The sequence below is a fragment of the Chiloscyllium plagiosum genome, unplaced genomic scaffold (assembly GCF_037043375.1).
Source record: "Chiloscyllium plagiosum isolate Xiang-an unplaced genomic scaffold, Cpla_swu_hap1 HiC_scaffold_31, whole genome shotgun sequence".
Lineage (NCBI taxonomy): Eukaryota > Metazoa > Chordata > Chondrichthyes > Orectolobiformes > Hemiscylliidae > Chiloscyllium > Chiloscyllium plagiosum.
The window spans coordinates 16,745,850-16,759,262 of record NW_028270169.1 but is presented as its reverse complement, the minus strand read 5'-3'; the positions used below and the strand labels follow the sequence as shown (position 1 = coordinate 16,759,262).

The window sequence follows — 13,413 nt, the reverse complement described above, 5'->3', positions numbered from 1 at the left end:
TGCACATCTCCTCGAGTCGGATGAACATGAGACTCAGTGAGCCAGCTAGACATCTCACTTTCAACATCTCAGTGGAGTGCAATCAGCCTGCTATGGTCATTCTATCCTATAAAAAAAAACCCACTGCTGTATAAATGCAATATCTTGAACAAGAAATGTGCAGCTTGATAGGAAGGTTCAGGAATCAGAAATCACTGAATCTAATCCAATTAAGTTGCCTTCTAATGCTTTCAAGTGTTTTCTAATTTTTTCCAGTTTCTTTGTCTGCCAACTATGCACTTTGCCAAACACTGTTTGCGCAGAATTAATAGGATCTTGCTTACTTGTAGATTGTGCTGGCTGGTTAGATGACATCGAACTATTATTTAATAAAAGGTTATGATCCGCTTTTAGTGAACTGAGCAATTGCAGATTGAAACATTCCTGTTTTGTTCAGCTCCATCATTATAAGTGATACTGAAATGCTTTTATTGTGCATCCTTCTGTGAGCCTCTTTGATATAGATGCAACCAAAATAAAGGCATAAGGTTAGATTTATCTGTGACTATTTATGTGAGAAGCTGAAATTTCACTATTTCAATTTTGAGCAGCTATAATAGTCCATTATTGAAAATACAGATCAATATGCTTAACCACTCCAGAGCAATGCTCAGGATTATAGCAGTCAGGTCCTATTGATTGACCTTTGAGATTTGTAAAACAGGATAAACTTCAAAATGCATTAAAACCAAAGGTCCTGCCAAATGTAATGGCATGCTCTCATTATCACTCTTTAAAAATGAAATTCTGTTGTACTCCCTAGCAGTCGGCCACATTGACACTGACCACGAAGCGGGATTGCAAAGGGTGGGAGGGTGTAGCCAGGGATTATTGAAGATGTCTCTGACAAGCCAGAAAACAGCACATGACAATGTCAGGGTAAGAACCCAGCAATCGAGAGAAAGCAGACACTAGAAGATGGGTTGGTTGGGTGTGTCAGACTGGCAATCGTGGGTGGGCTGAGGAAGAAACAACACAGCATCACAGATGTATGGAAGAGGAATACGAAGCTAGAAACAGGGAGGTGGGTGCTGCGGCTGTTCCGTGGAAATCATGAGTCTGGTAAACCTACAGTGGCAGAAGACTTTGCTGGAAGCTCAAGAGGGTTTAAGGCATTTCTGCTGCCACAGGCTCATAAGCAGTGCTCCAAAAAGCAACAGACCTGCTGGATTAATATGTTGGTGCATTCCTTTAGCTACCAGGTCTGGTATTCCACTGCAGAACTAGTCTGATGCCCTTACTGGAGAGTCAAGTGTAACTGCAGGATGTCATGGTCAAATCTGGGGTTGGAAGCAAGGTTTTCCACAGAATCAGCCAGGTAAGGATTAAGGAGCAAGTGAAAGCAGAAATTGCCGCAGAAACTCAGTGCATCAGGTTTTAAGGAACCATTTGTACATCAGGTAGCCACACCACCCACATATTTTACAGAGGGGTGTCCACACGCTCCAAGGCAGATTGAGGTCTAATTGTTGAGATGTTCGGTCAGAGTCTATGTGTTCCTTTAGGAAGGTGCTTTGTGCCAATGGTTTCCTCCAAATTGTGTCGATGTTATGGAGTTTTTTTGTAGTAATAATTGACCTAACCACAACTTACCATATGACAAATGTGCATTGCTGTATATTTACTTAAGCAAGTGTACAATGAGTCATTCAAGTATAAGGGAACATACCAAAAAAAACTGTGCGTTTCTAATGGGGTTTGCAACCATATCAGTCATGTGATTTTAAAATGCTATTCCTTACATTCCCTAAAATGAAGGATTGTTGTACTATTACTTGTTACTGACTTAATTCCAGAAACATATGAAAAGAATTCTGATTTCTGCTACAGAGGACTGGGGAAGAAATTACAATAATGGAGCTCCTAAATGAATAAATTGTTTTTTTCTCTTTGCAGTGTTTATTATGGCATCTGGACTCCTGATCTATCCTTTCGGATTGAACTCACCCCTTGTGCAGAAATACTGCGGAAATTCCAGCATTTATCATGCAGCGGATTGTCAGATTGGATGGGGTTATATGCTTGCCATCGTCGGGGTCATGCTTGCAGTCTTCTTACCTTTCTTCTCCAAATACGCACCGAAAGAATCCAGCTCACCGACTCCAATACCTACAATCTTATAGTACACGTTACTGAAAAAGGACAAGTACAGCACTGCTAAACAAAAACCCTGCTTTTAGACTTTCAGTAATGAACAGAAGATATGAGAGCACTTCTTTAAGCTATAAAAAAGCAAAATAAGGTCAATTTGATTTAAGTGACCCAAAGTGCATTACACAAAAAGTCTTCCTGATTTCCTCAAAATACACAACCAGCTGCCAACACTGCAATTTGTGCAAAATGTTCTAAGGAAATCAGTTCCGAAATACGTGCTGTGAGCAGTATTACTGTTACATGGATTATAAATTTAACCGGAAACAAGTATCTATTAATTCAGGCAATTTGTACCATCAGCTGGGTTGGCTGTAGTTTTGAGGAAACTACAAGGTTGAGTAACAGTAAGATATGCGAGGGTTCAATTTACTAAAGAATTTTGATTACGATGAACAAAGTAACAGAAATAAGCTCTGTGAAGATATCACAGTTACAGAATGGCAGCATAATGTTTACTAGCTCATAAGAAGGATGCTGAGGTTTATCATTGTTCAATGCAACCCTCAAACAATGAACTGTGAACAGATTAGCAAAAGAAGAGTAATTCTGTGGTTACAAGGTTGCTTATTTCAAAATATTCTTCTGTTCCATGTCTGCGAGCATCAGAATAAAATTTTAACTAGTGTACAAGACTGCCAGGTAACATAGAAATGTACACTTTTTGAAACTGAAATGATAAGTTTAATCAGCAGACATCCAGAACATGCTGGAGATTGCAGATAACTCCAGTTTTAAAAGCAAAGCATAGCTTGTCAATTAACTGGAGATCTTATTGTACTTTATAACATAAGATCAAAATCTCAGTAATAGACCTCACAGTGAGACTTTTATCAAATGTTAGCAGATGGACATAAAATAGAACAAACTGTGGACCAAGGATTGCATGTACAATTATTTCTAACCAAGGTTGTAAGATCAATGCAATGCCTAAGTTCTCAAAGGGCTGCACACTCTTAAAATCTTTGAAAGCACTTCATGCAGTCTGTCCACTAATGTCTCATGATCAGTGTAGTTAACCTTTAAATAGAGAATCTCAATTTTGATCCTCCAACTTTCATGTCAGTACAAAACACATCAGAACATGTGCTACAATCACAAAGGAACAAATTCAGGATAAACATCTAGAAAAATTATCCATATGGCTTTACACTTCTGTAGTTGTTACTTAATACAATGGTTCCACCTTAACAATTCCTTCTTATTAACTTATCATTACATACATGCCACCTATTGAGAATGTGTCCTTTCTACACAACACCAAATGGCATTAAATTCAACTTGTTGGGATCTAGGAACTACAGCCAAATGGAATTAATCAGTGAACAGTAATTTCTTCCCCCCCGACAGATGCCTCAGTCTACTACTAATATATACCACTAAGATAATGATATAAAATCTTTTTTTTTAAATTAAGTTGATTTTACACATAGTTTTTTAACAAGATATATCCTCCTGCAAGCTTTAGATTTACCAAATTTCTTGGTGTCTCACTGACATACAATTACTTGTACAGAAGTTATTTGCTTTATTAATTTTCATTTAGAACCGTTATATATTACTTAGATGGGGATAATTTGGGGAACAAATTTGTAACACACTATAATCTACTTGCTGTACAATATTCAATAGTGTGGTAATTCTATTCACTACAAAATACCTTTGTTCTATTCTTAAGGCAAGCAGTCTGAATGTTAATGTCACAGACCATTGGCCTAACCCTGAAACAAATAAAGCACTAAATTGCCCATTACATCCGTATTGATCAAATACTGATTAAATTGTCATCTTAAATTTGGAACTTACATCCTCTATCTCATAGTTTCTTTATTGTATCTCTAAACTGATCTATAAAAGCCTTCAAGGACACCTACATGCAGCATCAGATTGAAAGGATCCTTATCAATGTCATTAACATAAAAATCTTATTTTAGCATTCTAGTAAATGTCATTGTAGCAATTTATACCTTACCCCTACTTCCAATTGCTAATTGATTAAATTGGACTTTTCACACCTGAAAATTCTTTAGCCAGGCTAGAATGAGATTAATTTGGGGCCCTCTTGTGGTGCTGTGATAGTGTCTCTACCCAGTTCCAGGGAGGCATGTGTTCAAATCCCACCTATTCCAAAGGTGTATAATAACATCTCTGAACAGGTCCATTTGAAAAACAACAAATTACATTAACATCTTATTTGGAATTCACTTTGCAGGTATTTATATGCTCCTTTCGCCAGAACGGTTTCAGTTATTTGCAAATAAAATATCTAGAGGAATGCAATTTTGATTAACCCTATATTGAAGCAAGTATAGTCCTTTACATTTTATGATCTGAGTTGAGATTTAAATTAGAACAGATTAAAAGATTAATTGGAAGTTTTTTGCCTGATGGGAAAATGTATTAAAATATGATTATTAGGTAGAATTGCAAGCATAGGTAACACCATTAAAAGCTGAGGATATCAAATTTGATTTCAGAGCTACATCAGTCTAAAACATTGTTATGACCAGATGAGGAAGGCTGATCAGCTCCCCCTTTTTCAAACTCCTCTCATTCGGTGCAACAAATATTTTTATTTCATTCAAACACACACACTTCAACTAAATAGTCATACTCATCAAAATTAAAAGGTTTTTTTGAATGAAAGAGGAATTTTACAATCTATTAATGCAACAGAACAATAATTTGAAAACGCAATATGCATGCAGACACGGGTGATAAGTTTAAAAATCAAAGTGTTTAGTATAGGCAGGAAGAATAAGGGCTAGCAATTTAAAGGTTTTTAGAGTCCTTGTGTTAGAATTTAACCTAAGGCCATAGTTGTTTAATTGTTGGCTTGTACCTTCCGCAATGGGAAAATATATAAACACTTTTTTGAGTTCTTGCAAATGGTTGGTTCTTCAATTTGCTTTTTTGGGAAGTATCATAGAATATAGAACATAGAACTTTACAGTGCAGTACAGGCCCTTTGGCCCATGATGTTCCGCCAACCTGTGGAACCAATCTGAAGTCCATCTAACCTACAGTATTCCATTCTTGTCCATATGCCTATCCAATGACCGTTTAAATGCCCTTAAAGTATTGCCTTCAAGATTGAGAGAAACAGGAGAGAGATAAAGATTTCCAAGTCTTGTTCTTACAAAGTAAGTTTTCCTCCTTTCTGCTCTGCTCTGCAAGCAGCTACTGAAACATGGTTTGTTTGTATATTCCTAAATCTGGCTCCATTGTCTTTCAAAGCTGCCTAACTGGCAGGTGACCCTTTCATATCCCAGAATGTGAAAAGATCATGTAATCGTGAATTAAGAGATGTGAATTCCTTGGTGCTGACTCAGTTGCAAAGTTTCAATGTGCTAAGATAAAATTTCAGGAGAGATGGGTTCACTTATTCCACATTTATCTCCTAGGCTTGCCTCAGTTTGTGGTCCTGTGATCACACCAACCATTTAAGGTCAGTATTCTTTCCTCTTTTAAAAACCATTTCAAAGTCCATGAAAGGTCTCAGGTAGAGCAATCAGATGATGGGATGTTAAAATATGACAGTCTATATGTACCACTGTTGTAACAAAATACATTTAAAGTCCAAAACAAATGTTTTTAGCACTTAATCAATTGACATCAGTTATAAATACTTTTTGATGAGACGTGCAATAATGTGTGACTAAAATTCCACAGTCCATCTGTTTAGCTATTACAGCTGCTCAGTGATCTACAGCAGTCTTAATGTCCCCTACACATAAACAAAATTTAATGCAGCTTTTGATCAATAGAAAAAAACGATTTGATCAGAATAGGTTTTGAAAAGAGTGATAATAACCTAACACCGGCATTTGATTTGGCTCTTTTAGAAATTTTACTCCATTATATTATCAGCGCAATAGGCAAAACAAATTCTGAAATGAAGCAAACATGACTTAATATCATAAGACTTTAATTACTTAAAATTAAATGAATAATTATATCATGGGCCACTCAGAAACATGGAATTCTAAATGCTCCATGAGGAAGATTTCCACCAGGTTTTTCATAAATGTATTTGCATAACATGCATAGAAAATCTTCTCCCCCCGTTTCTGGAACATGTGGTTTTATTGGCTTGGTCTACACTTTGATATCAGTAAACTCTAGCACAAGACTAGCTTGTTTTCTAATAATATACATATTCCCCTCTACTATTTAACATTTTCCCAGCCCAATTCTACCTAATTCTTTAACAAAACACCAGGGCAGAAATCCCTAGGAGTTGATTTTTAAAATTATTGGAAACAATGATGAAACATTAGTTTTTTATTCTGCACCCAAAATTGCCTGGCCAAACTGAGGTGACATTTAGCTTTTGACAAGAAGTTAACCAAATCACATTTACAATTATCAGATCAGTGTTAAGACCAGCCTGGGATTCACAGCCACAACCACAGAGTGTTTACTTAAACTGCTAAATTGTTTAATGAAACTCTGTTTAGATTTAATAGAAGGGTCCAATTTTCTTTTCCTTTAGATAAATATGTACTATAAGTGAACGGATTGCAAAATGGAACAGCTTTCTTACCGCCAATCTCTTCCATTTAATATGCATAATGATATTTAAAACTCTATGTAACAGCTATAATATTGCATCTGAAACTGTCTGTACATAACATTGGGGGTCAGTTAGCTCAGGTGGCTGAACAGTTGGTTGCTCTGCAGGGTGACAAACAGCATGGGTTCAGTTCAACTACCAGCTAAAGTTACCATGAAGGTGCCCTTGCCGGAGGTGTGGAGACCCTCATGTTAAACTCACCACCAGGCAACTCTCTCTGTATTGAAAAAGCAACCTATGATCTTCTAGGACTATGACAACTTTACTTTTACTACTTAATGTGGATGAAATTACTGCAAACTGACTCTACTACTCTGTCTTACACATTGTTCTGACCAAACCAATTTGTGCCTTTTATTATCTAACAGCAAGAAACATCAATAAACAAGATAACCAGGTTTTCCACTTAACAGTTCGTTCAAAAGAAGGTTTTGTACATGGTGTACAAAAAGTGTGTGTGCTATATTTGGAATTCTCTTTTAATTTTTTTTTCCCATTTTTATGTAAACTGATTTCTAAATGTTTGGTATAAAAGTGGCTGTCTGTTTTTCCACAGAAAGTTCTGCAGGTAACTTATAGAGTGGTGGTCAAAAACCAGTGTTTGTACCTCAAACAATTTTCAGGTCGTGGTGAACAGTAGGAAATATTGGAAACAGTCACATTGATAACTGCCTTAATTTCCAATGGGACAGCAGTCAGCTTTGGGAATTATCCAGACTGACTGTTGTAGGCAAAAAGCTTTGATCTGAAATCAACCAAGCTGGCAAATTGACCAATAATCAAAGTTAATTTAGTGGCTGTTTTAACATCTTACTGATCTGTTCTTTAGTGGCTATGAGCCAAAGCCAGGTGTAGATCTAATTTCACCCTTAAAAATTGCCTTGAGACAAAGTCATGCAAATAGTACCTATTTGATATTCCTTTTCCATTATTTCACCAAGCATCATGCATTTAAAAATAAACAATTTAGTTCCACTATTAAAACTGATGACAAAGAAATTTCACATGAATTAATAAATATTGCAAGCTGACTTTCTTTATTTTAATATCAAAGCCCAAGGAACTTCTTAATTCTGAAGACAGTGAAGGTGGCCAACAGTTCAATAAAATCAAGAACAGCAGTTTTCACCATGCTTCATATACAGGGTAACATGCCCCTTTAGCTTAGACCAGTAGAAATAGTGGTGATTGCTAGATTATCTCAACTAATAACTTAAATTAGCAGAATTAGTAAAGCTGGTCAAATATCAACTGCCTAACAAACTATTTCAAATATTTTAAACATAAGTATTATGGGAGAAAGGCACATTTGTTGAAGCATTTAATCTTGCACTCATCAGGACATTTCACAAGAATACTAATCCAATTATGAAAAGTTTCAACAAAGTGTATCTTTTGTCAGTAATACCCAAGTTCTACATGACCAAATGACTAAGTTTATTAGTTATGCTACAACACAGTATATGACCAGTGTATTAGACACAATATGTTCTGATCATCTACTTCTTTATCATTTTTACTGAAGTTGATGTAACCTTTTAGTTGTTTGTGCTCTTCCCCTTTCATGAGGTTGTCCAAATTATATGAATTTCTCAGCTGAGAGGGTCATAAGTGATTTGGCCCAGGTCCTGGGCAATTCTGATCAGAAAATACGCAAACAGATACTAGAAATGATGCAAAGTAATACAACAAGTGTGAATCTGAGTGTAAAAAAGGATGAAGTATGAAGAAAGACAATAGAATCCTGAAGTCTATAGCCTAGAGTAAAAAAAAGTTAGAAGATATAACCCCAGAATAACCCCAAAATAGGGTTAGCTGGTAAAATGTTAAGACACAAGATTAAAGTTGTGAGAAGTAAGTCAAAATGTTAACAGAAGCAACCTGTTTTTCCACAAAAAGGAATGATTTATGTTTGGAATTATTACCAGGCATAGCGATAGAGAGGAAGAAATTGAGGATTATCAAAATATCATTGGATGCCAAGATGCGAGCTTGCTACAGGAGCATTTCCTCATATGTAAAAAGCTTTTATTCTTAAGAGTTTTCTCATGTTCTCAATGACACTCTGATATCTGGTGTAATATGCTTTGATATTGCCGGACATGATCCATTCCTTTTACCATTACCTTCCAATATTTTTAATCTTAATAACATTAAAGGTTGCCATCAAAACACAAATCAAATGATACTCAAATAAATACTCAAATGACTCATGGAGTAGCACACTGTAACATAACTTGTTGAACATATTTCGTTGTATATATTTGCCTTTATTTTTAAATGCAATTAAAGAATGAAGTGTTGTCTGAAATGTCACTTTAAATCAAATCCATCAGCCAGCACTCACACTCACACTCAGAATATTAATGAGGGTTTTCTTTAACATGGTGTTATTCAACTCGGTCGTTTGAAGTGAGATTTATGCATCGTGTTGCGAACAGAATTTGAGATAGGCAAGCATTTGGGGCTGTTGCACCTGCTTGATTGCAGACAATGCATTCTGAGCTGTAAACTAGTGGCAATATGATTGCATGTGACTAGTTGCATGTAACATTTGGAGGTCAATACAGCAATTTGGTTCTCATCTCCACTGCATCTTTCCAACTGTGCTGCAGAGTGGAGGCAGACTCCATGAAAATGTTTAGCTTAAAACATGTTAAAGAGATCATCGGGCAATACTGAGCCATTTAAAAAAAATATCAGCTGGAATTTTACCGGCCACTAAAATGGACTCAGGTAAAGGCTGGATAAACTCAAATTGTTTTCATTAGAGCAGAGAAAGTTCAAGATAAACCTGATTGAAGTATATAAGATTATGAGGGCCTGGACAGGATGCAGCTGCTCCCTTTAGTTGAAGGGTCCATTATGAGGGGGCATAATTTTAAAGTGAAGAGCGGGAGGTTCCGAGGGCATTTGACTAAAAACTCCTTTTCATTCAGAGGTTGGCCAGAATCTGGAATGCACTGCCTGAGAGGGTAGTAGAGATAGGAAAGCAAAACAACCTTTAAAAAATATGTAGATGAGCACCGGACCAAGTGTGAAATGTGGGATAGATTGGCAGAGGATGTAGGCCAAAGAGCCTGATCTTGCTGCATGACTCTGTGATCCCCCCAGGGGTGACCACTTGTCTGTGAACCCTTCTGTGAGTCATCAAATGGCCAAAAAAGAATAACTTCCACCACCCGCAACAGAAATGTAAAATACATCAATTTTGACATTTAATGAGAACAGAATTGAGTTCAGTTGCAATTCATGAAATCATAGAATGGTCACATTACAAAAGAAGACCATTCCATCCACTGAGTTTGTACTAGCTCACTGCGAGAGCAATTTTATTAGTCCCTCAACCCTAGCTCTTAAATATTCCTTCCTTTAAGTGTTTATCCTATTCCTTTTTTGAAGCCATGAGTGAATCTGCCTTAACCATCCTCTCAAACAGGACTTTTCAGATTACAGTCACTCACTACGAAAAAGGATTTTCCCCTCATATAATCATTGTTTCTTTTGCCAATCACCTATAATCTCTGTCTTCTGGTTCTTGAGCTTTCCTCCGATCCAGTTTCTTTCTACTCTCGGAAGAACATGCTCATGATTTTGTAATTGCCATCCATAGCTAATAGATTGAGAATATTCACTGTGAAAACTAACTGAGGAGAAGTGCCTTAGAGAGAGAGGCTAATGCTGGTAGGATAACAAAGGGAAAGAAAGATGAAAATTGGAGGGGCAAAACGTTTGAGATTGGTTTTCAGACAATAATATGGAGCAAATGTTACAAATAACTCTTACATGAAATAAATGGTACATCATGCAACACAATGTCAGAAGTCATATGACACCAGGTTGTAGTCCAACAGGTTTATTTAAAATCACAAGCTTTCGGAGCAGCGCTCCTTCACCTGATAAAGGAGCTGTGCTCCAAAGGCTTGTGATTTCAAATAAACCTGTTGGACTATAACCTGGTGTTGTGTGACTTCTGACTTTGTCCACCCCAGTCCAACACTGGCACCTCCACATCATCTGGATAATGTTCAACACATTAGCAACAACATTTTCATTTCAAAACAGTCACATTCTTGTTTTGACTGTTACTTAATATTCTGCTTCAGTTTATGAAAATAAAACAGAAAATTACAATTGAGTCTTGATTTTCAAATTGGTGTCAGAACTCTAATGCTTGGATAATGTTCATGTGCCAATCCTGTGCCACGTCTGCACCACTCATTGTTCAAATGTTAATGCCCTAATTTAACTCAATTAGTGGAGCCAAGGATAGTGGGTATGCCTATTCAACGAAGCCAACAAAGGTAGGAGGGAGCCATTACAGGGTCAGCAGCTGATTTGCACAAACGAGGAGGCAGGAGTTCAGACAGCCGAATGCATCATGCTCTGAAAATTGGCCAGATGGTCAGACAAACAACACAGTAGCCAATACCTCATCAAAACCCCTCATGGCAATTTTTTTTTCCAGTTTAAAATAAAACCTTGCTACTTCCCATATTGAATTCGACAGCTGTGCACAAATTATTTGTAAAACTAGTTCAAAAATTAACATCTGACCTTCTGCTGGCTCCTTAAGGAGTTTTAATGGGACAATCATTGGATTTCAGCAAGTTTCCAACTCCCCCACCCACATCCAAACTTCCATCTGAAAATGCCAGATGCACCAGAATTCACTGATACCCATTGGGGACAAAATTTTCAATGTGTGCCCGCAACTCTGCTAACCCTCTCCTGTGAGTGAAAATTCAGTCCATGATATCCAAACATCTATACTAAAAATTTCCATTTCATTTCATTGATAATTGCAACTCAGAATGTTCCTTTATTCCCTGCCCTGATATAATTCTGGACAATCAAATCATAAAAGTCTCATCTCAATTCTAAAATGAAGAAAGCGTAAATAATCTTATTCATAATCTATTTACAATACATCCCATTAGCATTCCAACATCAGAACAAGAAAATGCTTCTTCACCCAGTCAGTATGGTTTACATGTAATTCCTTCTCCCACAGTTTAAGTTAGCATAAAATGTTAATTAAATAAACCTCGTGAAAATAATTGCCTTGAAATATAACATAATAAATATTACAAAATAACAAGTGCACGTGCACAGAAATCACTATTACAAAGTATGATGGGCTATAAGACATAGCTTTATTAAAATATGTTTTTGTACATCAAAACACAAGCTTTCTCTCGTACCCTAAACATTAGAGGGACTAATTTACTTCTCTAGAAAGAAATCTGCATTAAATTCAAGGGATAAGTGAGTAACAAACATAACTGATATAATCTAAATAATTTTACAGGAGACTAATTAATGCCATTCACTTACCTTATAGAGCTCAAGACATTGGATCAGCCTCAGCATGATAATGGGACGACTGTAATGCTGCGATAAGTTATTCTGTAATCTATCCCTGCAAAGTGCAAACAAGCTAAGTGCATCAAAGTATAATTTTTGTACTTTCAAACACATTCAAAACTTCCACATACAGACACTGGTAATCCACTCTATTATGTGCCACTTTCTGATGTTGTGAACTCGATTTTGTACAGTGATTTTATTGTAAATAAATAAACAAGTCAATTGTTAGGTTTTATTGACCATTCTAAATGTAGAATTTTTATGTTGATGAGTACGCAATGAATTTTAAACTCCTTGACCAGTTCTGTTTGTGGTTTAAGTTGACATGTCTGCACCTTTCATGACGTTTAATACATTTATGTACCTTACTTGTTACTGAATAAAATTGTGAATTACAAACCCAACAATTATTCACTTGTCTTATTAGATGTCCAAAATCTGATTAAGTCAATGTCAATCACATTAACAAAAGGGAAAATCAACTGGGGCCAATACAGATCTTATTGGTATTTAAAAGTAGACGCTATCTTTGGATCATTTTATGTTTACTTCAACCTTTATGCTAATTTATTGGAACCGAAAGAAAAGCAGTATGTGCAAGAACGTTGTGATCAATATGATAAATGATTGATGGTTTATAGTTGTTAAGTAAATGGGTATATGTGAAGTACATTTAAACAGTATTGTGTGTAAGACCTTTTCCTTTAAAACTGGTGCCCCATACAATATGGCTGATTCTTATTTCCATAGATAGAAACATAGATTCTATATAATGTGGAAACAGACCATTCAGCACAAGTCCACACCGACACTCCAAAAGGCAACCCAACCAGACTCACCCCACTACCTTATCTCTGTAATCCTACATTTCCTATGCCTAATCTACCTAACCAACACATCCCTGGACACTATGGGCAATTTAGCTTGGCCAATTCACCTAGACTGCACATCTTTGGACTGTAGAAGCAAACTGGAGCACCCAAAAACCCACAAAGATATGGCGAGAATGTGCCATACACACAGTTGCCCGAGGCTGGAATTGAGCTTGCATCCCTGGCATTGTGAGGCTGCAGTGCTAACCACTGGATAAGCAAGACAATAGTAAAATGATCCCTATTGCAAAACTATACAGATACAACAAGTCCACTGTTAAGGCATCCAGCAGTGGATAGTAAATGTGCTGATTGTGTCACAGATTAAAATGTTCAGGAGAACTTGTCTCTTAACATGCCTTATATCTTGTAAAGAATGCTATAAGGTTCACTAATATAAAAATG

General features: G+C 36.5%; 1 protein-coding gene across 1 annotated transcript in view; it reads left to right on the top strand.

The window, feature by feature from the left end:
* The window catches only part of lhfpl7 (LHFPL tetraspan subfamily member 7), a 317,248-nt gene extending 304,718 nt beyond the window's left edge, over positions 1 to 12,530 (top strand). The window contains exon 3 of the mRNA XM_043718313.2: positions 1,936 to 12,530. Coding sequence (XP_043574248.1) covers positions 1,936 to 2,162 — 227 coding nt within the window. The 3' untranslated portion in view covers positions 2,163 to 12,530. The remainder of the gene's footprint in view (positions 1 to 1,935) is intronic.
* The last annotated feature ends 883 nt before the right edge of the window (positions 12,531 to 13,413 follow it).